This window comes from Gracilinanus agilis, chromosome 1 (genome assembly GCF_016433145.1).
Source record: "Gracilinanus agilis isolate LMUSP501 chromosome 1, AgileGrace, whole genome shotgun sequence".
In the NCBI taxonomy this organism is placed as follows: Eukaryota; Metazoa; Chordata; class Mammalia; order Didelphimorphia; family Didelphidae; genus Gracilinanus; species Gracilinanus agilis.
In genome coordinates, this window is record NC_058130.1 from 744,891,242 (window position 1) to 744,917,091 (window position 25,850).

General features: G+C 36.4%; 1 protein-coding gene across 1 annotated transcript in view; it reads right to left on the reverse strand.

Moving 5' to 3' along the window:
• Positions 1-4,378: 4,378 nt before the first annotated feature.
• Positions 4,379-25,850, reverse strand: part of LOC123232316 (piwi-like protein 1) — a 32,981-nt gene continuing 11,509 nt past the window's right edge. Inside the window, exons 8-20 of the mRNA XM_044658729.1 lie at positions 25,259-25,370; positions 20,798-20,924; positions 20,383-20,500; positions 19,201-19,315; positions 18,048-18,235; positions 16,104-16,176; positions 13,917-14,117; positions 13,259-13,362; positions 9,393-9,463; positions 9,084-9,237; positions 6,510-6,635; positions 4,656-4,803; positions 4,379-4,495 (exon numbers count right to left, since the gene is read on the reverse strand). Coding sequence (XP_044514664.1) covers positions 4,379-4,495; positions 4,656-4,803; positions 6,510-6,635; positions 9,084-9,237; positions 9,393-9,463; positions 13,259-13,362; positions 13,917-14,117; positions 16,104-16,176; positions 18,048-18,235; positions 19,201-19,315; positions 20,383-20,500; positions 20,798-20,924; positions 25,259-25,370 — 1,654 coding nt within the window. The remainder of the gene's footprint in view (positions 4,496-4,655; positions 4,804-6,509; positions 6,636-9,083; positions 9,238-9,392; positions 9,464-13,258; positions 13,363-13,916; positions 14,118-16,103; positions 16,177-18,047; positions 18,236-19,200; positions 19,316-20,382; positions 20,501-20,797; positions 20,925-25,258; positions 25,371-25,850) is intronic.

Below are 25,850 nucleotides of genomic sequence, written 5' to 3' on the forward strand. Positions count from 1 at the left end.
TATAGTTCTGCTTTGGAACCAATGCACACTACTGATTCTAAGATAGAAGGCAAGGGTTTAAAAAAATAAAGTTATATCTTCCTTAGAACATAACATTTGGGCACCTTCAAACACAAAGTTCTCTTCTATCCAGATTAATATGACCATGGCCTGCTTTAAAAACTGCCCCATTTTGGTTTTATAAGATTACTCACTTACAAAAATGAGCAATATGGAAATGTTTTGTGTGATAATACATGTAATAACCCAGATTGAATTGTTTGCCAGCTTCAGGAGGGAAAAGAAATAATCTTAGATCAAAAACTTGGAAAAATTTATGTAAAAATTTGTTACATGTAATGGCAAAAAATTTTAATTAAAAAAAACCTGCCCCCAAAAATATAATCTACTGGCAGATTATGAGTTATTTTGTATCTCATCCATTTGCAATTTTTTGTACTGGATGAAAACTGAACAAATAATCCATGCTTTTTTCCAGTATGCCTTAAGAACTCTAAGTTTTTGTGAAACTATTGGTTAAATGTAAAAAAAATTTACTGGCTAAAGTATTCAAAAATAGCAGTTTTGTTTTTGTGTGTGTAGTTCATCTAAATAATATATATATATATATATATATATATATATATATATATATATATTAGGATGTAGTTTATTCTGTGTTTAGAAAGCCTTTTCTTACTGTGTAACCAAACTACAGACAGGTAGTGCTGGGCCTGAATCAGGAACTCATCTTCCCAAGTTCAAATTCAGCCTCAGACATTCACTAGCTATGACCTGGCAAATCACTTAGCCCCGTTTACCTCTGTCTTTATCTATAAAATGAGTGAGGGAAGAAAATGGCCAACCACTCCAGTATCTTTGCTAAAAAATCCCCAAATAGAGTCATAAAGTCAAACATAAATAACTGAACAAACTAAACTACACAAGTTTGGGTTTCCACAGATTTGAAGAGACACCTAACCATGTTATTTTTATAAGTTTTTTAAATAATTTTTCTGCTGGACAGAGGCTACCTTAAGAAATCAGCAGGTGTATATAAATATTATTTCACCTTTACTAAACAGCCCCTGTATGTACAAGGCATCAGTACAGGATACTCGCTTCATTCTAGCACTAGGGTGGCTTTCGGCTTTTTCTTATCATGGTCCATCAGTTGCTCTGTAAACATCTGCTGACAACTAGATGGCACACTGCCTGGGATATGGGTCTACAAGACTTATCACCCCCAATTCAACCCTGACCTCAAACTTACTGTGTGACCCTGGGCAAGTCACTTGACCTTGTTTTGCCTCAGTTCCTCATCTGTAAAATGATCTGGAGGAAATGGCAAAGAAAATCCCAAATGGGGTCATGAGTTGGGTGTGACTGGCCTATCCCCTAGTTAAATTCTTGCCTAGTCCTCGGATGCCCCATTCCAATAAAGGGGTGCTTGTCCCTGCCACGCCTCCTGGGAAGCAAAGCGGCAGGAAGTGGAATGGCTAAAATAGGCGTCCCTGCACTCGAGATCAGCGGACAACCAACAAAGTGCCAGTGTGCATCGTCAGTCCTCAAAGCTGCCCACCAACATGTAGACTCTGTGGTCATCCCCACGTTCGACGAGGAAATCGCCTTAATTAAGCAAGTGGTCCTACCAACACCTATGCTGGCTTCACAGTTCTCCAAGGCATGATCAAGGGGGTTGCTGTGCGCATTAGTGCAGGGCAGCGATGGGCAAACTGTGGCCTGCGGGCAGAGGAGCCCCCCCGAAATGTTCCATCCCCCTAGCACGACATTCTTCCTAATCTGACGAATACAATACCATGAAACTTGGGAAGAGCTGCCTTAGAAAGACCTACAGATGAGCATTTCCTTTCCTTTGGCCCCTCTTTAAAAGTTTGCCCATCACTGGAGTAGGAAATGCCCCGTTATAGTCACAGATGCCTCACGTATTGATTCCAAGGAACTGGGTCTGATCTTCACAAAGACTGTACTTAAGGACAACACATACACAAGAGCAGCATCTGGTGCCATCATGGGTATTGTGAACTTGAGTCAGGAAGACGTGGCTTTGATTCCTGCCTCTGACATAGGCACGACTTTTGGCTGACAGCCTCAGTTTCCCCATCTGTGAAATGGGGAAGAGAACCTCCCCTGGGTCACAAGATAACATATGCAAAGCTCTTTGAAAGGGCTAATGTCAGCTCCTGTCTGTTATTGCAATATTTTTTAATGACGAGCTTTCCTGGAGCTGGCTGCAATGTGAACCCGGTGAAATGTATATAAACCTTGCACACAAAGGAACACAAAATTCCCGAAGTGGTAGATTGAATAGCTGGCCCAGGGAGGCCTGCCACAAATATTTGTCTGTGCCCAAACAAAACAATGACATGTAAAACCAGGGTTTTGGCCAGTGAGAGCAATTTCACTTGCTCTATATAGTTTTGTCCAGGCAACTATTTTAGTATATATTGGGAAAACTCAGTTGCATAGACAAGTATATACTTAAACCAACTTTTAAAAAAAATAACCTTTCCACAAACCAAGTTTTTACCCACTTTAAGAAGCGTAGGTGGTCTTTATTTAAAAGGAATAGAGGTTTGTAATTGCCCAAGTGAAAATTTAGCTCATTTGTATAAATGGATAAAGTTAAACAGACAAAATTCATTCAACAACCATTTATTAAGCGCCTACTATGTTCAAAGTACTGTGCAGGTGCTGGGGAGAAACAAAAGTAATTAAGACACAGTTCCTGCTCTGTTGGAGCTTACAAGCTGACAGAACTTATTCCATCCCTTGACAATTAATGCAAGTTAAGTTTCTCTCACAAATGTACTCTTCCAAAATTGTGACAAATTTGAGCATCTTTTACACCTGGGGCTTTGGGCCATCAATTTTCCTTCTAGATTTTTACAAACTACTACTGCCTTTTCATTTCCAAAATACTTAAGGGAAGGAAATTAGACAAGAGCAAGCAGCCCAAAAAAAGTGTTGCTGACTGAGATTGGCTTTGAGAATTTTAAAATAAAACTTTCCAACAGGTTCAGAAAGTATAAATAACACAACAAGATGCAAATATAATAGTAACATATATACTTTAAAACAAACTACATCACTTTAAATTTACAGTCTGTTGCTACCTTTATGTTGCTGTCCATGTTGAATGACAATGCTGAAATATTGCATTTGCAGATGTTTTAAGAGAACAGTTGTTGATTTTCAGTATGCACTAATTTTTAAAATATTGAGTAGCCACTAACTGTTCTTTTGTCTGCTCCCTTCAAGAAGATAGTTTTATAAATTTTGGTCTAAGTCAAATCACCAACTTAAGAAAAACAACACATCTCACTTCACTCTGATGACATAAAATTATAATTGCTGTCTTTTCCTTCCCTCTAACTTTTCTTCAGATGGATACACACACACACACATACACACACACACACACACACAAACATGACTTGAATGTATCTCTTTTGGATAGATGCTCTCCTTAGCTTTTTCTTATACAGCCCATCCCTAAGGCTAAGTAGTAAGGGAAAATTAGGACATGGAAAATTCTCTAAACTATTGAGCAGAATATTTCAATGTAAACCCAGAGAAAATAAGTAATGCATGTAACTTTTCAATTTTAAAACAAGTTTGAATTCAACTAAATAGATTTATAACGTTCTCTTCTGCTTACAATATTGTGTCAGAACATAATATAGCTAACAGAATGTCACATTTCAAAATCTTCAACAACACTTAGGATGATGGGAAAAAACCATGAATTATGCCAATATTAGCCCTTGATTTATTTCCTTGGTGGAAAGGCACCAAACTGTTTCTGTCACTAGAAGCTTCCAACTTTAAAATGTCAGTTTGCTCTTCCTAGCTTCTCTCCATCTTGTTATAGCTTTTATCTTTAAATGGCAAATCATATCTTTAAAATAAAAGAGGTTATAAAACCAAAATAAAACTGTCCCACAATATCGGCATTCCTAATATCAATTTTTAAAAAACTATGTAATTTACAATTATGTCACACTTGTTTCCAGAAATAATCCAACATGAGTAATGCCCATTTTCCCAAATAGCCTTCTTTTCTTTGGTGCTTCAAGTGCTGTATCTACATTTTATCACGAAACCACTACAACATCCTTGTGAGAGGTAAAAAGCAAGATAAATGATCTTCCTTCAGTTTCCCCATCAGTAAAATGAGTCACTTGCGTAGTCACACAATGAGTCAATAGCAGTGTTGGCAATAGAACTCACATTTCTTAACTCCCTTTCCATATTACAATTGTTAAGGGGGGAAAATGCTGCATCTAGGAAGACTTCCGAAAGCGCCATTTGCAAAAGAGGAAAAAAAAATCTATGAAGCTAGTCTTTCAGACTACTTTCTGTGTTCTTCTACAGTTCAGAGGTAATAAAGACGATTTGACAGTGACAGATTAGGTTCTTTGTGAATACTTTGGCCAACAAGGAAAGCCAGTTTGTGAGCATACTGGCAAGGAGCTGGAACTCGAATGACACCCTTTAGGGGAGGAGAGAGGGAAAAAACGTTATTTGAAATAAAGTTTACTGATGAGGCTATAAATGCTGCCAGTGTTAAATGAATACAAGCTAATATAGACTGAAAATTTTAAAACAATAATCACTGATTTTTAAAAAATGTCCATATTGAAAATACTTACTGGCCAGTTATAATACACATGGCAGAGTTTGTAAGTTAATCGTTGTATATGGTCTGGTTTCAGGCCACTGTTGTCATAGATTACATTATAATGTGTAGGAGAAACACTACCACTTCTCACAGCCTGGCTCACAATAAAAAAGTCATACCTGCAATTATAAGACCCATAGATGTAGTGCTAAATTTTAAGAACTGAAAGAGAAGTATCACTTAGGCAAAAGCAATTCATAATAATCATCTAGCATTTGTATAACGTTTTGCAAAGTGTTAACTGATTTGACCTTTTCTAACATGCAAAAAGCATTTCAAGTAAATAAGTTTGTTAAATGAACAAATCTTTCAAGAAAAAAACTGACAAAACGGAGATGCTTAAAGTCAATGAAATAAAATATTTTATTTTACCCTCTTGGTTATGGGGCTTCGGGACCAAGACACTATATTTTAATGTCATTTCAAGTACTGTACTAAAGAAATTTCTGTTAACTGTTAGAACATGATAATGATGCTTTCTGTAATGTCTGTCAGTTTTAAGAACAGAAGCATAAATGCAACTTGTGAAAAATTAAAAGTGTAGATACCTACACGAAGAAATGAATTACCTTACAGTATTTTCAAATTTCACCTTGTCACCCAAAGCCATTTTGAACCACCCTCCTGAAAATTAACATCTTGTCTGAGAGACAAACTAGAAGTTAAAATGTTACCAACCAAGTCAAAAAAGTAATTTTTCACTTTGGACTATATACCATTGCCATGGATAATTATTGACTATAAAGAAATAGAACACATATCATCTTAAGTTTTAATGCTTAAAAACCTAAGCTTTAGTTATCTGGAAAATTCATTTAATTCTACTATACCTTTCTGAATTGCATCTGCACTTCCCATCCCTAAATACATTAAATATAATTTAACCTTTAATAACTGGGTCAATATGAGCATAAATTATTTTAGCAAGCTGTAGTTGTTAATTTCCCATCAACCATATTGTAGCTGTAAGACTGATGTCTATGTTAGACCAGGTTTGGTCAAGAGCCCTTAATTGTCTAACTGCTTCTATCCAATAGTGTTCAGGGTCAGTTAGAGCCTATCTTACAGGAGAATATTAGAATGTTTGTTATATTGTATAGAAGGTGGGAAGGGTCTTATCTCAGAACATGCAATCTCCTCCCAACTGAATAGAAGGGACAAAGACTTTTAATTTTCATTCTTTGTACTCTCGCTGACTAGCCTAGCACAAGACTTAGTACAAAGTAGGCACTTAGTATGTTTGCTGAATAAGTTTTATTTGTACACTCGATGACCACAGATTGCTCTACTCCTTATATCAGAAAAGGCAGCTGTCTTCTTCCTCTTTTGTCAGCGGCTATTTCTAATCTGCTTCATATTTAGTAAACAATTGTTTAGGTGGATAGCCCTGGCTAAAAGGATATATGTTAGGCTTTTATTGCCTAGAGGTTTCCCTACCCCCAAAATGGTTTTGTTCTCAATCTCCAGCTATACTTCAGATGGCTGAAGCAACCAGAAATCTGACCATTGAATAAGTGGAGTGTCACAGGGTTAAGAATTTGGGTTAGAAAATTAGTTAACTGGGGCAAAGGAAAGATATAAAGAAATGTACAATTGGGTCTATGTTGAGTTTAACAGGACAAATTAGGCATGAAGATGAACTTGGAATCTGAAAGGATATATGTCAAGAATCAGAGTGAACTTGTTAATCTACATATATAGTGAGTTTATAAAAAATAAGTAAAAGAATAATGTTAAGAAGATTTAACAGCCAAAATTAGGTTCCAGGGATTCTTTCTACTTTATTAGATTTCCAGTGTAGTTATCATCTTTCATTATAACTTACCATTCTGGTCTGGTAACTTCTACATCAATAACTGTCCCAGGAAGAGGATTTTGAAGTCTTCCTCCAGACTGTGCAAAAAATCTGGCATTCACTCTTTTCTTCACCACAATTACTGTTAATCTTGGGCTTAAATATTAATAAAATGTAGTGACATTTATCATTAAGTAACCTCTTGAAAGTTTTCAAGGAGAACTGAAACATTCTTACATTATCATTTTTTAAAAAAAGGAACATGAAATTAAATATGCTGTATTTGTTCCAAGTTACATGGTGCGTATTACCTGCCTGATGTTATGGGAAATAAGGCCCTTAATTCTACCAGAAACAAAATGAAGTTGTAGAAGCAGGAAGGAATTTTTGGATAGTAGGGTGGAATAGACAGAATCTTGCAGAAGGTCTTCCCTCCCTAAAGGTATTAAGGCCAATCAATAGATACTGCATCAATTGAGATTTTAAATCTTTTAAAAGAAAAGTATTTCAGACTTGAAAGCTTATTCAAGGCTTTTTGGCAAAAACAAACAGTCTAATCCCAGTATGTGTTCAAATGTACAGGCTTATTAGGTTTGTGTGTTGAGGGGGGAATGTAATTTTTAAGCTTTTTACAATTCGAAGACATGTATATTTGTTTCTAAAAAGTAATAATAGAACAACAATGTCAATGTATTTTCATAAAAAGCCTTTCCCTTCCTTAATATTCATGAAAGAGCATGGCAGGCCTCAGATTCATGTCCTATACTGGCTCCCTACCATCCTACGGGATAAATTCTGCACTCCTTATGTTATTTAAAGTTTTGTATGGCACAATTTTCTGCAACTGTCCTCCAACCAAACCTCTACATATAGTTGTTAAGGACAACTTTCAGAACCACTATTGTAGTCAGAAACCTGAACAAGGCCCTGATTTAATAGTATTGCATGCAGATTTTCTGTAAAACTGAATAAGGAATTTTCTTGAAAGACAGTTAAAAAATAAAATCAGTGTGCTTTTCTGCTAAAAATGCTGCTTCCTTCCCAGGCACAATCATATTAAATACTTTAGAAACCATGTAGGATTGGCTAATGATTAAGACTTTAAAGCTGGTAGGGACTTAATTTAATTAATTTAACTTTCACTTAACTTTAGGACCTAGTTACTTTGTGATCCGCAGTACCATTTTCTTCTGCTTTGACAGGCATGCTAGTATAACACTGACAGGTATCTATTTTCTGGGGTTAGGATACTCTCCCTTCCTGTGGGACTTATAGCCAAAGGAGCTAGCTTAGTTGCTTAGGTGAGCTAACTAGGTCAAAAGAAAGAATCAGCGAAATAAGGCAGGAGGTATTGCTGACATCAGCACACCTTCTTTACCTTCCAAGTTTCCCAAGCAGTTATGGGACAGGTAAAATAGTATCTATATGATCAGAGAAAAGGGTTTACCAGATACAACCTACTTGCCTTTCTACTTTTCCAAGAATTTACTCTTCAAACTACTAAAGAATCTGGACAATGCATTAAAATTGGAGATGAGAATTGGAGAATTAGAAATGGTATAAGAGTTGAAAAAAGCAAAAGGTTTTTACCAAAAGGCCTGATTTATCAATGCTGCCATATCTGGCTGGGGGCAGGCACATGCACCACACACATATACATCCTGCTCAGGAAGAACAGCAGCCAATATAGGGATGTGACAATGCTTTTAGTCAGTCATGACTTAAAATTTGTCTCCTAATGTGGAAAAACAAAATTGCCGTATCTCATTTTAGAGAGGAAAATATTATCAAGTCCCTTATAGTCTTACAGCTGCAGTGTATTTTTAAACTGTTAGATCAACTCTTTAATTGAATAAAATAAAGGTAATGTCTAAATCTGATTCTTGCAAGCAATTTCCCCACTTCCTTCTAAAAAAGGCTATAGAAATGCAAAATAAAAGTTGTCAGTTTTGCTTAGGGAGGAAGACAATCTTTGCACAAACTTATTCTGAGATTTTCAACCAAGGTGCCCTGAGGAGCCATATACAAATTTTTATTATGCATGGGATATTGTCTAGACACTACAGAAAAGTGTGAGGCTTAGACCCTGCACTCAGGAAAACTCACTATTTAGGGATGATGAGTCAAAAGGGACAAAAAGAAAAAATATTAACATAATTCATATTCATAAAAATTTAGTTAGAAGTACCTCGTTGGTAGCTTATCAGTGGTATAGATAATAAATTCAGAGGGGAAAAATAGGTAGAATTCCTAAGACAGAAGAGCAGATATAAAAGACTTTCCCTAAAGGCAGGAGCTTAAACCAAAACAAGTTTCCTAAATACTCGTGCATGAGATACATGAGGCAAAAGCAAGAGTTCAGTTGTTGTTCCTTGAGAGGACCTAATTTTTATTCTATCAATCATACTCTGCTTTGTTTTCTCATTTAAATGGGAGAAAATAAAATGAGAAAGGGAAATATTTATTCCCATATTTCCTACCATCAACTCACGTTCTATTTAATGCAGTGTAAACCACACTTAACATATCTCCCTTTTTATCTATAGTTCCACTAGTTTTAGAAGATTGTGAAAGTAAGATAGTCACTTTATAGCACATGCTTACTTGTAACCTTTACCAACAGATTTTAGGCAGTCTAAAAATTGTGGCACTTCATAGTTAACCAAGGTTTTCAGCTGGCCATCACCTACACCATCCCGATATACAACAATTCGACTTGGCATATATTCATTGTAGCTATTCCAGGCCCTCAATGCAGCTGAAAGAAAATCAATACAGCTTTAAAAAGACCCAAAGCCTGAAAAGTAGTTTCCATTTCTGATAAATTTTGGCTCAGTAGTTTTCAATGATGTCATTTTAATAAAGCTTCCTTAAGTTTAAAGAGCTAAACTGAGATGCTGATCAGATCCTTACCTTGCAAGCAGACCTTGAGCCCATCTACTAGCTCTTGCCCTCTATCTTGAAAGACACAACGTGAAAACCAGCTTTTCAGAGAAAAATAAAAATGATTAATGTCTGAAAATTGCACATAAAAAAGTTTAGAGCCAAAATAGCATATATTACATTTCTACTGTAATATCTACCTAAGTTTATCATTGCTGAACTACGAAAGCTTTTACCCAGACCTTTTCCAGATATAAAATTTTGGCAAATTATAGTTGAAATCTCTTTATATCATGGGGACATCCCTTTATGGATATAATATTGGGAAACCATTGCCAGTGGACAGTGTGCTGGACCCATATGCCCTTAATAAATATATTCAGTTCTTTTAATGACCTCAAGCTCTTCTACAGAACAGAGTCACATGTTTCTGCTAATGGTCTTAAAAGGCCATATATGTTAATCTCACTCACAAAAAGGACTGCCCAAAGTGCTAGTGTCATGAATCACATCACCACTGGATATGAACGAGAAGAAAAACCTTATAAATGAGGGCAATGTAGGCCATGTGGTGTACAGATGCCAAGAGAAATATATTGCTGGTAGAAAAGATGGGCCAGTCACGTAAATAGTCAGTGGACAAACTCTAGAGGCATCTGTATGATGTCACGGAATCTAAAAGAAGAGCTCTGCCTGCTGGATAGATCCCTGTGGACATCTATCTTACAGGTCACTGACAAGAATCCTAGATTGGGCAGTAATGTGCTTACGGTACCTTACTTGTAAGTACCAACTTCAGGCATTAATTATGCAAGTTAACAAACAAGCTTATTCAAAGCTTAACATCTGAAAGGAACCATGCTATGCACTAGGGAAACAAAAATGAAAATCTTTGCCCTCCAGCTTAGATTCTACTGGAGAAACACCATGTGCCCAGATGGGTAAATCCAAGTAATTTCAGGAGAGAGTTTTAACACCTGGTTTTGGGGGACAAAGGAGCAGAGAGAATTTGGAAAGTTATGGTTTAAGAGGCGGTACATCTGAACTGAGTCTTGTCAGAAAGAGGAAGTACATACTAGATATTAAAATGTATTAGTCAAAGGAGGTGAGGTCTGGCAAGGATCTAGATACCTTAGCTCCTAAGAAACCACGAACAATATTTTTCATTAATGTTTTGTGTTGCAGATGAGTGAAAACCCTAAGTAAAGACTGTACATAATATTATTAGGAGTAATTAATATTCTGTATGCACTTTCTTCTTGCAAAATCTCTCTAAGGGGCAGCTGGGTAGCTCAGTGGAGTGAGAGTCAGACCTAGAGACAGGAGGTCCTAGGTTCAAAGCCGGCCTCAGACACTTCCCAGCTGTGTGACCCTGGGCAAGTCACTTGACCCCCATTGCCCACCCTTACCAATCTTCCACCTATGAGACAATACACCAAAGTACAAGGGTTTAAAAAAACAAAACAAAACAAAAAAAAATCTCTCTAATACTTGATTTCCTCCTAAGGTAATTGACAAAGTTATTCTGCCCCACTCTGACCCAAATAAGGGTTTTTTTTTTTTTAACACAACACTAAAGTAGTTGGTAAATGTTGCTTTAAACAGAGCATATAGTTTAGCTGCCTTTCGGGTAGCTGAATTGGTGGTTGTGGGCCATCCTGGAGATCTAACGAACATTTCACAACTTCTGAATCCCAATCGCTCAAAATTATTCATTCTACAGTCCTCCTGCTACCATCTGATTAAGGATTCTATCACCACACGGTTTCTTCATATCCCTGGATCCATCACACTACTGGTCAAATTGATCTTCTAAGCACACTACTCTCCTCAAAATTTTTTACATGGTTCCCTACATAAAAGTGTTACAATTCCTTACCATGTCATTCCATATGAACTATATCTCAATTTGGAATATTATTTATCCCATCCTATGTACATCTCACACTGTCTAAATAACATGTCTTTGTTTATACTGGTGCTTAAAAAAATTTTTTTTTGCTTCATCTCTACCTGGGAAAATCCTCTTAAGATTCAAATATCACCTCTTTCATGAAGTTTTCCCTACCTCACAAGTCAGTTTTAGTCTTTATCTCTAAACTTGACAAAGTAATTGGTATATACTTCTCATTATGCACATAATTAAATACAGAATTAGATCTAATTCAGTTCATTTTCATACAGAAAAATTCATTACCAATCATTTTTTAAGAACCTAATGTGTACAGAGCCATGTAGATATTTAGACATAATCCCTGACTTAATAGATTAAACAACAAATGTAAAACAATGTTTAAGTGCCTAACAAATCTTGAGCAAAGAAGTTTATTCTGCAGGAAAAAAACACATGAAAATTTCAAAAAACAAAATTTATAAATAAATTCTGGAACACTGTCTTTAGGTTGAAGAAACATAGATTCAAAACTATAATAATCATCTATTTCAATGCCCTTGATTTCCAGATTAAGAACATGGGATTTAGGTAGATTTGCCCAAGGTTATGTACTGTCAGAAGTCAAGATCTGAACATACATCCTCCAATTCCAAATATAACTTTCTTTACCAAGTTGTCACCTTCACTTGAAATATGTCATCCAATGATAAGGGAAGCAGGCATTTTTAATCAAAGGGAAGGCTTTACCAAAAAAAAATTTTTTTAGTCCATCTAATATCAGTTATTTGAAATGTCTATTAAATATCAGATAGAGAAATGGCCTCAAAAGTCATTGATATTCTATTATTAAATCTTACAAATGAGCTGTCTAAGGATATGAACAAATAGTTCTCAAAAGAAGAACTGCAAATTAAAGCAGATCAAAACAACTTTGAGGTTATTACTTCACAATCAGGAAATTGGTAAAGATGGCAAAAGATAGGGAAAGTTCATGTTGGAGTGGTTATGAAGAGACAGGCATATTAATGCATTTTAAGTTGAACTGTGAATTGGCATAACCATTATAGAAAGGAATTTATAAACATGCTAAGTAACTAAAATAATTCAAATATTTTGACCTAGAAATTCCAGAAGTGGAAAAAAAGTAATCCCCATCAATAGGGAAAGAGCTAAACAGACTATGTTACATGAATATGATTGTGTTGTAAAAAATGGTCAATAAAAGATACAAGAACTGGCACTATGTGAAAGTAAGCAGAATTAGGAAAACAAAACACCTAATGATTACAACAATATAAATGCAAAGAACAGTAACGACTGAAATTTAATGCTGCGAAATTATAAATGATTAAGTTTAGCCTCAAAAAAAATGAGACACCTCACTCACCCTGCTCCTTTGCATTAGGAGGGTACACCACAGGTGTGGGACTTTACATGTAAGACTCTGATATGTTTGTTAGTTTTGTAGAAGCTTTTTTCTTTTGTCATTTTTTTTTTATAAGTGATAGCTCTTGTGAAAGGGTGAAAAGATGAGACAGATGCACAGTAGGAAAGGTAGGTGACATAAAAACAAAAAATAACAATGAAATCCAATTTCAAAGAATAAAATTTGGCCATCATGCAATTAGTTAAGAATGATAAGGTTTCTTAAGCCCTTTCCAAAAGAAAAAGTTACATTTTACCTAGACCTAGCCTTTTGTATCATTCCATAGACTAATGACATTTCCAATAGCTATCTCTCTAGTTCCTTTAGGTCATTACCTCATTATGGGAGAATTCACTGGGCTTTGGCTTCCACTGAGAGTGTCCAAGAAAAACTAAATAGCCACAGGATCAGAAAGACATTAACCACAGTAAAGAACTACCCAACAACTCCTCCTCCCTTCTTCCTTGAATTCTTGACAGTCTCCTCCCTTTCTCTGATCTCTCTGCATTTCTGTCACAGATGTGGCTTTTATTTATGCAAATTCACTCAAGCTACTCTACATCAAACCTTACTTACCGTGTCATTCCTTCATTGATACTAGCAACAAATCCTGCAATTGATCTTCGCCCAGCTGTAGTGTCATGGTAACAATCAATACCAATGATCATTGCTAGCTTTAGCTTTAAAAGCAAAACAAATTTAGTCACATGTTATCTTTATATTTCTTTAAAAAAACAAATTCATTCACATAATTTATAACAATTTAATTCATGGAGATGCAAAATCAAATGATAAAAAATTAATAATGACCAATCTTGGCTATAAAAGATATGATGGAGACAGAGGACTATATTGGGAAATGATATAAAAAACAAAAGATATTTTAATTAAAATCAAGAAGATGCATTTTCCTAAAATGCATGCTACTTCAAGTATTAGTAATTAATTTTAAGTGCCAATTTAGTTCTCTCCTTTAATTTTTAGCCATTTCTAGTTTCATAGGAATAATTAAAATTGCCTATTATATGCTTAGCTAAATTGTCAATGCAATAGAGAAGTTTTACCTCAGTCATTTATGACTTACTTAAGATTTGTGCTTCAAATTAATATAACAAATTACCATACTGTTATAGCTTAGAACTGTCATAAAAATTTAATCTCTATGTAACTTTTGTCAAACCTAGACACATTAAATGCATCAAAAGCAAGAAGAGTACCACAAAATCAAACTTACGGGCATATCAACCCTCCAAAGTTCTCCTCCCATCTTGCAATTCATCTGAAGGGCAATTTTTGTGGCAATCGCCATGACAGTTTGCTGCTTGCCTAAGGTTCGTGCAATCACACACTGGCTTGGCGTGGGACAGTCTGTACACAAGTATTTTTTTATAGCATCATACTTGTCTTTCCGATTACTAGACAACAGACAAACTACCTTAGGGGAAAAAACACACACAAAAAAACAACCAAAAATATAAGAATTTCAGCTTAACTTATCTAGACAAATTATCGATGTAGATGTTTTAAATATATTTTTTCTTTACCACATAACTAAATACGACTCTAGTTTATAAAAATCTCAATTCTCATGAAATTTTAATTTCAAATATGTACAACAGCAAAAATGGCTGTGCCCTACATTGGCGGTGACAGCAGGTCCACAAGGGTGGTTCGCTGCACACATTTTCAGTCTTTAAGATACTGTTTATATGGGATGGCTTTCTGGGAGACAGAAGATATTAAAGAAAATGAGGGCGATACTTTCTGAATGATCTCAATTAAAACTTTATCAAGAGGGGCAGCTGGGTAGCTCAGTGGAGTGAGAGTCAGGCCTAGAGACAGGGGGTCCTAGGTTCAAACCCGGCCTCAGCCACTTCCCAGCTGTGTGACCCTGGGCAGGTCACTTGACCCCCATTGCCCACCCTTACCACTCTTCCACCTATGAGACAATACACCGAAGTACAAGGGTTTAAAAAAAAAAAAAGGAAAAAAAAAAAGAAAAAAAAAACTTTATCAAGAGAAAACAAGGCTACATGCAGAATGCTCTTTGCACATTTGGAAATTCAAGTGAAATTCAGTTGGAAACACCCACAACAGCTCTCGGCTCTCAATTCTCCTGGGACACGGGTCTGGCTGGGTGGGCGGCCTCTGCGTCCAGCTTCTCTTCTCGGCCCACGTGGACGCTCAGCTCCAAGGCTCACCTGCCTGCCTGCCACGCCGCCTCTCCAGGCGCCCGCCTCCCACCTCCCGCCTCCTGCCTCCCGCCCTCTGCTTTGCTCTCCTCTCAGGCCCATTGGCAGGGCCTGCTGGCCTGTCTCCCAGCCCCCTGGAGAGGAGCTTGCTAGGAGGGGACCCACTTCTTATCCCTTTGCCTCTCCTACGTGTTTATTTAGGTTGCTTTCGTGGTTGGGGACCGTCCCCAGCTCTGTCCTCTTGTTCAGTCGTGTCCAGAGCTCGCCACCTCACGGACCAGAGCGCACTCCGGCCCCGCATGGACTTTTCTTAGGGTTTGTCACTTTCTTCCCAGTTAATCAAGACAAGCAGAGGTTAGTGACTTGCCCGTGTCCGAGTCTGGATTTAAATTCGATTAAATTGGATTAAACCCAATGCTCTGTCCACCTGGCTGCCTCCTTATATAGCCTTTCACAATTCTCAGCCCAATATGGCTACAACAACCTGAGGTGGCAATTATATACGGGAATAAAGGGCCTAGAAAGAATATGTTCCTATTCTGTTATGCCTCACCCCAAAGTTCATTTTTATCTAATGCATCTTCTGTTGGCATCTTCCTAATAAACTACACTTGCCCACAGGACAAAAGGCACTTGAGAAGGGGTCAAAGCAGTACCTGTATAATTTCCTCAGGAATTGATAAAGTTAAATAAATAAAAACAAATGAATATTTTTTCCTTTGCCTTCAATAGCATATGTATTTTTTTAAAACTTTTATCTTCTGTCTTAGAATCAATACTGTGTATTGGTTCCAAGGTAGAAGGGGGGGGGGGTGTTAGGCAATAGGGGTTAAGTGACTTGTCCAGGGTCACACAGCTAGGAAGTGTCTGAGGCCAAATTTGAACCCAGGACCTCCCGTCTCTAGGCCTCTCCATCCACTGAGCTACTCAGCTGCCTCCAATGCTAACTTTTGAATGGGAAAATTTTAAAAGATGGAATCAGACTAGAATATGAGACAAGAGAAGAGGGTCTTAGCATGAACAAAAGCATTACAGATAAATTATTAGCATGGTCTGTAGAACACAAGATAGTACCAAGTTAAAGCTAGCCTGGGAACCTCATCATTTCTTACAAAACACTTTTCTGAAGGAAAAAATATATATATTCCAAGTTCTAAATAAGTAACCTTAAAATTTTTAAACAGAATTTGTTCAATTAGAATATGCCCATACACAAATTAGCTACTTACAATCTGAGTATCTGATGTAACCTTTTGCTGCAAGACTCTAAGATAGGCTTCAGTTCTATCATCCACTTCAATCCTAGGAAAAGAATTAGTTTAACTTTCAGAAGGAAGCAGAAATTAAAGAATCATATAAATTGCAGCAAGGGTGGAATTCATACCAATAATCACATTAACTTAAGATTTTAAATACTGAAAAATCATGAAACCCAAACTTAAAAGGAAGAATTTTTTAAATAAATTAAGAACACAAACTCAAACTTTAACATGAGAATAGCTAATATTTATATAGCGTTTTCTATGTGTCAGGCACTGGGCTAATAAGCACTTAATGATTATCATTTCATTTGATCCTCATGACTTGGAGATAAGTGCTGTTTTCTTCATTTTACAGCTGAGGAAACTGAGGTAAACAGAGGTTAGTTAACAAGTTTGTGAGGCTCAATTTGAACTCAAGTCTTCCTGACTCCAGACTAGGTACTTTATCAATCATGCCACCAATCTGCCCTCAAAGACAAATGCTATTAAAATATGAGTAGTTTAACAAAACAAAAATTGCCTCAAGATAAAATAGGAAAAATTTTCTGATACTGTGAAAAATTTTAAATTTAATAATAACACACACTCTTTAAATGCTACAATTGTAATCACGTTCTTCTTATTCCAAATAGGCCTGCAGTTAGGAATAAGGAACATTCTGCATACCAGGCTGCTCACATTTATACTAACTTTCAACAACTATCAAATTGCTTCATCTCCTTTTTTTATGCAAAAAAATTTTACAAAATAACAGCTGACCTGCTAGTAACTCAGCCAGAATTACACCAAGTTAGCAAGTATCTGGATCTAATGTTTTTCCCTTCAGCCAATTTGGATTCAGACACAGTCTGATTGAGAAATCTCAAATTTAGGATGGAAGTTTAAGTGTTCTTGTTTTATTTCAATGGTGCCCCAGCCCAAAGATTTTCCCTGGGCTAGAGGTGGCAGTGGTGTAGCCCCTAAGAGCAGGAATGTACCTGATGAATAATTCACTGGTTCTTTCCTTTTTTTCCCCCCTAGGCATAGGCAAAAACAAACAAATAGCTCTTCTCTGGAAGACCACTTAGAGAGAGGGTCTTTCTGGTGGTGGTAATTTTTATTTTTAGGTATTATTAAGTGGGAAAATTGTAGAGAACTCATTTTTATTCAAACTCTTCTCATAGTGTATGCCAAGAATCAAAATGATTCAAGTTCATGCCATCAACAAAGTTAAAGATACAAGCTAATAAGCTTACAAAAAACTTAACAAAACCAAAAATTGTCCATTCAGCTTCATACTCACGACATACCCATCCTTTCATACTTATCATTAAAAGTGTATTCATAAATAAAATGCACAAAAGTATAAAATGCATTTATTTAATCCACAATTATATGCATGTATGTCATTTATGTAATCTTTACATAAACATATGAACTATCACAAAAGTATTGTGAAGATCAGTTTACCTCATGGTACTTTTTTAACCCTTGATATTTATTTTGTTTTAAAGGAAAAGAGAAGACGACAGGTTTTGTAACAAGCTATTAATCAGTATTATAGTACTCAAATGTTTTCTTTAGGTGGTCTTACAAAGCAAAATTCCAAAACAACATTATATTTCTTCTTATTCAAACATATCCGAGATAGATTTTCCATTATATCTTCAAGTTACTAATATTGGATTGCCTTCCTAAACATTCTAAATATTATAGTAAATAAAAATGTCTAGTATTCCATAGTTTAAATATCTTTAGTCGTTTATAATCTGAATAGTTTTATCGGTTCCTTTCCCTTCATTATTCTTTAACTTCATTCAAATACAATTTCAGTGAAATAACCTGTAAGTGTAAACTTAGTATACAGTGTCTTAACAGTCAACATCCAAAATACTGAGAAAACTTGGAATTTATTTTAAAAACTATACTTACATTATTGCTTTTTTCATTTGTATTCCCATGGCAGGTGTAACTTTAAATAGGTTTTGGATTAGTGAATTAGCCGCCTCATAATTTCTTCGGGTATAAATCAATAACCAATTATCTAGTGGTTTGACACTAATTAATGGAGCACCTCTTGTTTCTTTTGACCAATCTGCAAACTGTGGATTGTAGTCAAACTAAAAGAGAAAGTTAGAAGGAAAATTATAAAAGCAAGCTCTGTCAACAGGTAAATTATATTTGAAATCTACACTATAAAATTTATGGTTATCATGATTTACAAAGAAATATTTTATTCCTAAGTATATTTAACATTGATTTAGTGTGCAAAAAATTAGTAAATTGATTTAAAATTTTCAATCATGGGACTGTTCTTAGAATAATCTGACATCAGATTCTGACTTCTATTTTTATTATGATTTAACTGTAGAAACCTATTAGTTTTGTTACAAAAACTGTTTCTTTTCTTAACCTACCATTTCCCTTGAAAAGTAGGATATATAACTTGTGTTTTACAATATAAATTAACACTTTAAAAAACCTATATGTTGCTCTTTGAAAAAGGGTATTCTGAGACATCTCCTAACAAAGTTTATGATTCTGTAAATGGACTTTTTTTTTTGACATACTATGTAAAAATAACGACGACAAAGCACTTTATATATACTTCATAAACAACTAACCACGAGATCTTGAAGTGCTGTATGTCAAATCAAGTGTTTAGAACTTTCTTCTTTAAAGTGGCAATCCTCCCAAATTTTCCCTCTCCTATTTTAAAGACATCTCAACCTTGCAAATAATACCAACTAAGACACAGCCTCTTGCCCAAAATATATTCTGGGCTGTACCCTTATTTGGAAGGAAGGAGGGAAAAATATAAGGTACAAAGTGGCCGATTTCCTTGCAACAGTGGGCAAGAATTAGCCCTGCTAGGTATGTTCCCAAAACGGCACCATATTTGGAAAGATCTACTCTAATCAAAGTCCTAAGACCCTTCCCAACCATGCCCTACCCTTCACCCTCTCATGGGGTACTAGTCTTAAGGGAAAATAGTCTTTTACATTTGTAAAGTATATGACTGAATTAAACTATTTTACATTTAAACAAATCTACTTTATAAGAAAGCAACTTAGGAAATCTTAACTGTTTTTCCTCCTTGGTGAATTTTTTCTGCTTGCAGTATTCTTCCTGAGAATGACAGTAAGTTGGAGTCAAAGCTCAAACCCCAGTCACGAAGTTCCTTCTGAACATTGTCATCTCTGTTTATTTAAAATATTGGGACACAAAACCAAATCAAAACAATAAATCATAGCCCCAAGGAAATTATTTTATAATGGTTCTTAAAGTCAGAATTTTTAGATTTTTTTCTTCAGAAAATTGCTGTATTTTCATAGAAAAACCCACCAAGTCCCTTATGTATCTGCCATCATCTCTTTTCATTTGGCTACTTCTAATGTTTATGAGCCTTCAGCTTGCATACTTCTACTTTAGTATCCATGTAATACTCAATTACTAGATTTGTCTAAATACATTCTGGGGGGGGGGGGAACAATTAAATGTCTTAGTGGATAGAGAGCCAGTCCTGGATATGGGAGGTCCTGGGTTCAAACATGGCCTCATATATTTCCTAGCTGTATGACCCTAGGTAAGTCACTTAACCTACCACTCTTTTGCCTTAGAACCAATTGGTTCTAAGGTAGAAGGTGTAAAGGTTTTAAAAAATTAAATTAAAAATAATTTCTGCTTTTTCTACCCTACTATGCTCTGCCTTGTTCAGACTGTATTGTGTTCCAATTCTGTACACCATATTTTAGGAAAGTCAGTGATAAGACAAGGAAGATACAAAGGAAGCCAATCCAAATGATAAAAGGCCTCGTTTATTCCATGTATAGCACTGGTTAAAAAACAAGCAGATTTTAGCCTGGAAGATACTCAGTAACACAATTTTACATAGAGATAACTTACATATATGTTCTTGATCCCTGGGGAAGAACTAAGAGAGGCACATTTGGGTTTCATGTCAGGATTCCTGACATACAAAAGCAACAGCTACCCCAAAAGAAGATAGTTACTCCCTCACTGAACATCTTCAAATAAAGGCTATTTGTGGCTGCTTATTGGGCAAATTGTAAAGAAATTCTTTTTTGATTATAGGTTGAAGTGAGGTCTTTTCCAACTATGAAATTCTATTTGACTGTGATACTTCGCCCACCAAATATATTGAGACTAATGAAATCTGGAGAATAATCACATACTATAATGACCAATGAATAAAAAAAAACATTTTTAAGCTAATTTAGCCCATCATATTTTTCAGGAGACCTACTTGTGAATATAGTCAATGAGTCTTCCAACTTCACGCTGCCTTTGTTCTGGTGTCAATCTTGTATGAACAGCTAAATCTTTCATCACATTAAAATCATTGCGCATTTTATCAGTTAGACCTTTAAATGAAAATATGTGTAGATATGTTTAAACAAAGTAAGAATTTACTAGCATTAAAAATGAAGAAAATAGGGGGTGGGCTAGAGATAGGCTAAACAAAAGCAGCAATAGCGCAGCAATAGCAGCGATAGCAGACACTGAAGGAGCGGAGCAGGGAGCATAAATAAGGTTAATTCATATTTCAAATAGAGGCCAGAGAGTTTGAAGAAGTTAATGACTAGGAAAAAAACTTGATTAAGTACAAAGATTATACAGTAAGCTGGTCATCTTTCTTCAGAGCAAATAAAATTCAATACCTGTGAGGAAACAGAGTTCAGGCATGAGCAAAGCAGGTCCTGGCAGTACACCACCAGGGCCCCTCCTCCGCTTGGGCTGGCTGACCAAAACTGGCTGCTTTAAGTCGGTGATTTCTGTATTATATTGCTGTTTAATAGAAGCAATAAAGGCCATTACCATTAACGACAAATATCCGTAGTAATATTCAAGTAACATGCAAAATTAAGTATACTTTTGAAAACAAGAATGAAAAGATGCCAACAGTTGTACTAGTTGGTTTTTTTAAAACCATTACAGCCTGCATACCTTGGGAATATTCTCCTTCCTCTTAAGAAATTTCAAACCACATGGGATTTCACAATTAGAAAGGATCGCAGCACAATCCATACTTGGGAAAGAATTTCTTTACCACGTACCCAACAAGCAGTCCCAAGTACCCTTTGCCTGAAGATGTTCATTGGGGGTAACTCGTTACCTGCTTTGGGGACAGAAATTTCATTCAAAAGACATAGCAGGGTGTTCTCCCAATATCCTCACTGAATATTGAGGCTACTAAACACAGTAGTAGTTTCTTTAAGAAGGGTTCACCTTGCAGTATGATGGAAATAGTCCTGGATTTAGCAGTCAGAGGATTGTTGCGTTTGGTTCCCAGACCTGCTACTTAATACCTACCTTTGTGACTTTCAATGGGCCACTGAACCTCCCTGGGCTTCATTCTCACCTCTAAAACAAGGGGGCTAGTCAGTCTTAGGGTCTCTTCCAGCTCTAATCCTTTAAGAGATTTCTTCTTTGTTTCACAAGTCATATGCCAAACTCATTCTTTAAAGTTTTAATCTTCATTATCCTCCTTGTCCAAATTTATATTAAAGTCATAGTACCTATAAAAGGAACTTAACTCCAATACAAAAATGCTGTGAAACCAGGTAATAGGTGTTTTACTACTAAGTACTAATACATGTAATAAAGAATCACATTGCACATTAAAACAAACAGAGCAATGAGACATTTATGCCATGTACATAAGAAGTAAACATTATTGGAATTGCACACTATTTTTGTGGCCTATTTTAAGTTAAGAAACATTTTTAATGGTGGGTACTGAAGAATCTCTAAATTCTTACATGACACATTTACTCTTGGAGTCTCTCCTGTAAAACTTCTGATCTTTATAATAGAGATTAACCATAATTCCTATAGCCCAAGGATATCTTCAAGGCCAAATTGGCAAAACTTTCAAAACTTTTGACTGAACAAATCCCACCTGTTCACTCTCCAATTTCTGTTTAAAGAATCTATTTCTCACCTGACTCCTAGACCTCTAGCAATTTGGGGGTGTTTATTCCATGTGGTTCTATTAAGCTATTGAGGAGTCCCTCAGGGAACTATCCTGTCTTCCATATTTGTATCACTACTTATATGATGTCATTTCAATTCACAGGACAAGGAGATTGGTTAAACCTTGGACTTCCCACCACCCCAGTTCAGATTCCTGACATTCTGTCTTTAAGACATTTAACCAGCTAGCCATAATGGCAACAGAACTAAGTGCTCCTTTATTCCTAGTTCTGCCCATTCAGTCTCACCCCATCTTGAAAGATTCAAAGTTTCTTACTTATAGTTCTTAATGCCTTATATCCCAGTCCATTTTACCCAACTGCCATTCTTGTTTAATTCCTGGGACTTCATTGGCATAGGAAATTCCTGGTTAAGCAAATTCCACTTACCTTAACCGCAACAGAGAGCTCAGAAAGTTGTCTAGACCAGTGATGGGCAAACTTTCACCTCCCCCCCCCCGCACCCCCCAGGCCTGGTAGTTTGCCCATCACTGCCTTAAGCAATTCCCTGACCACTCGGCCCCCACATCCTTCAGGAGTGATTAGGTTATTTGCTTAAGGCAGTGATGGGCAAACTCAGGCCTGGATCTGGCCCAGAGCACTGAGAAATTGTGAGTCCAGTCACATGAACAGTGTATCCGCCAAAGCTTCAAAACTTGTTCCAAGGCCCACTTTCTCTCCACTATGTCTCTGGTGTCAAATTCAAATAGATACCAGGAGTGACTATAGAAGGGTCCTGGTGGGCCTCATGTTGATTTAGTTTTTAATATGTAAAATGATTTTGTTAAATATTTCCCAATTAATTTTAATATGGTTTGAGCCCTGCTTGTGAATCTGACACCTTTGCCCTAGGCTGGGCTGACTTCTTCCGTCAAAGAAGGTTATGGAACATCAGAATTAGAAGATTCCCAAGGCCACACGGCTTCAGCCTAGAGCAGGAATCCCCATTTGTGACGCTCCTGGCATGTTATCTAGCCTCTACTGTAAGGCCCTGATAATGAGGTACTCTGCACAGAAGACGACTCATTTTCAATAGTTTTCTGAACATTAAGGTGAAACAAACTTCCACACCAACTAGCTTTATTCTCTCTAAAGACAAGTAGAACCAACGTCATCTCAACATTCGAGCCTTACAGCCATGCCAACCTCATCACTAGTCACTTGAAGGGATCTCCTGGTGGCAAGGCTCCCACGCCTCCTCCTATCTCCGGTGTTCTACACCAGTCTCAGCCACGGAGAAAGATGGCAGTCACTCACTTTCCCACAGTCGTGTCTAAGCAGTCAAGACCGATGCATCCAAGGGCCTCCTAGACCACCTAGACCTTTCTCTGACCTAATGGCCTCATTAAAGAGGGAGTGGAGAAGCTGGAGAATACTTCTATCTATTTCTACCATCGTCGCCTTAGATTGCCACCCCCTTTATTAAATAAGCCTCTTACAACTCTCACACACTGTAATCAACTGCTCTAAAGTCTCCATCCCTCTAACAAAGCTTCAGAGAGGCTTTTGGCATCAAGTTGGATTTCTTTTCTATTCCTAAGAAAAATATTCTGGAATCACCATAGATGACCTTAATAGTTACAAACATTCTAGCCTTAAAACTAAATTTTTTCTCCTAGCCATGTTACCCTGGGCAATTTACTTAATTCCCGCTGCCTAACCTTTATTGCTCTGCTGCTTTGAAACAAATATATAATATTGATTCTAAGATAGAAGGTTTTTTTTTTAACTAAACTAAAACTTTTGAAAATCTGCTTTTTCACACCCGTGTCTAAAAATTCGCCCAAAATGTTACCCCTTGGAGAAGCTGGGTGGCTCAGTGGGCTGAGAGCCAGGCACAGAGATAGGAGCTCCTAGGTTCAAATCTATCCTCAGATACGTCCTAGCTGTGTGACCCTGGGCAAGTCACTTAACCCATATTGCCTAGCCCTTACTATTCTTCTGCCTTGGAACCATGGACTTAAAAAATGTTATCCCTTCATCCCTGCCAAGTTCATTCAAATAGCCTGGAGAAACTATCTGTATTGGACATTACCAAGTATATATTTGGACAACTAAGTGGTGCAGTTGATAAAGCACTGGGCTTGGAACCAGGAAGACTCATCTTCATGAGTTCAAATCTGGTCTTCAGACACTTACTCGTTGTCTGATCCTGGACAAGTCACTTAACCCTGTTTGCCTTAGTTCATCTGTTAAATGAGCTAGAAAAAGAATCTTTGCCAAGAAAACCCCAAACGGGGTCATGAAGAGTAGGACTCAACTGAAAAACAACTGAACAACAAATATTAATTTAACTGAATAGGAAGTGCCTATTAATCAGAGAAGAGCAGAGAGATTTCCCTAACCCTATCTCACTATCTCCTATGTCACCACCACCAAAATAGTTACCTTTCACATGTATGAGATGAAAAAAAGAAACAGTAAAATTTCATTTATCTGGCATCTCTGGGTCAGGAACAGCTTCACATAACTGGATTTTTCAGATAACTGAAGTTTAAGTCTCTAAGTACCAAAAAAAAATTTTAAGCCCTTTTTGATGAAAACCATTCTAAGTTTTATTACCCATTAGCTACTGGTTTTTATTTTTTAAACTTCATATCGAATACTTAATTTTTCCTGATAACAAAGTGATCATAATTAATTATTACAAAGGATTCTAATAGAGGGATGATTCTCAGGGGCTACTCCAGTATATCTGGCTTCTACTCCAGATTGTCATGTTTTGAGATTTTTCTTTTTTTTACTTTTTCTCCTCAATTACCAGGCTGCCAGCTGATACTTCTTGCTGTTTTAAGTGTATATATGCCTCTACCAGGTTCTTATTCATCTGTCATGGGCTGGGAAACCAGATCACTAAGCTCAAATCTGATAGTTTTGTGGCTAAAAAATCAGAGTAAACAAACACTAAGTGAAGACCACTAAGGTGCATTAACTTTATGACAGTGACTCTGACTACTCAGAGGCCTTATCCCCTTTTCACAGATAGGTAAAGCTTCTAAATAGGTGATATCCAGATAAAGTACTATTGCATCTTACTGTCCAGGGATATTTATGGTTTTTTTCCCCCTGTATCAACACAACCTGCCTGAAATCATAAATTTGAGAGAAGAGGAAACCACATATGTTTCTAAAAGCTTGTTTTTATACCTTTCTGTAGTAGTCTAAAAAGCTGATTTCAGAGCCATCTGCTTTTTTAAAGGTGCTTCTTGGATTCTGCTCCCAGTCAATATCATCTACTCTATAGGTTTTATTGTTGTACCTGTGAAACAATTCCAGGAATTTCAATAATTCAGAAGTGACAATTACAGACTTTTACTATAATAAGATTAGATAAAAGAGGATGAACAAGAGTTAAGTTTAAAAGCTCTGAGGGTGATGAAATATTAAATAGAAATTTTGATCTTTAAAGCAAAAAAAAGTTTTTAATTGGTTCTAAATGCACTAGTTCAAATACGAAGAAAGGACATTCTGAAGAGGCTATTCTGGGTAATTGAGGGAAGTAATCTTCATTGAATTAATAATCTAAAAAATGCAAAATTATAAGGATCTTCCCATGATGTTGTTTTTGCTCTTCAAACTACAGATAAAATGTACAGCAACAAAATCTTTAAACAAAGTTATGTAATTCTCAGATGGGTATAACTATTTTCCCTTATACCTACTCCTTACCTTAAGAATTCAATGGACTTGTCAGCCACAGGTTCAGTTAATACTTATGAAAAGGAAGATATATTAAGAG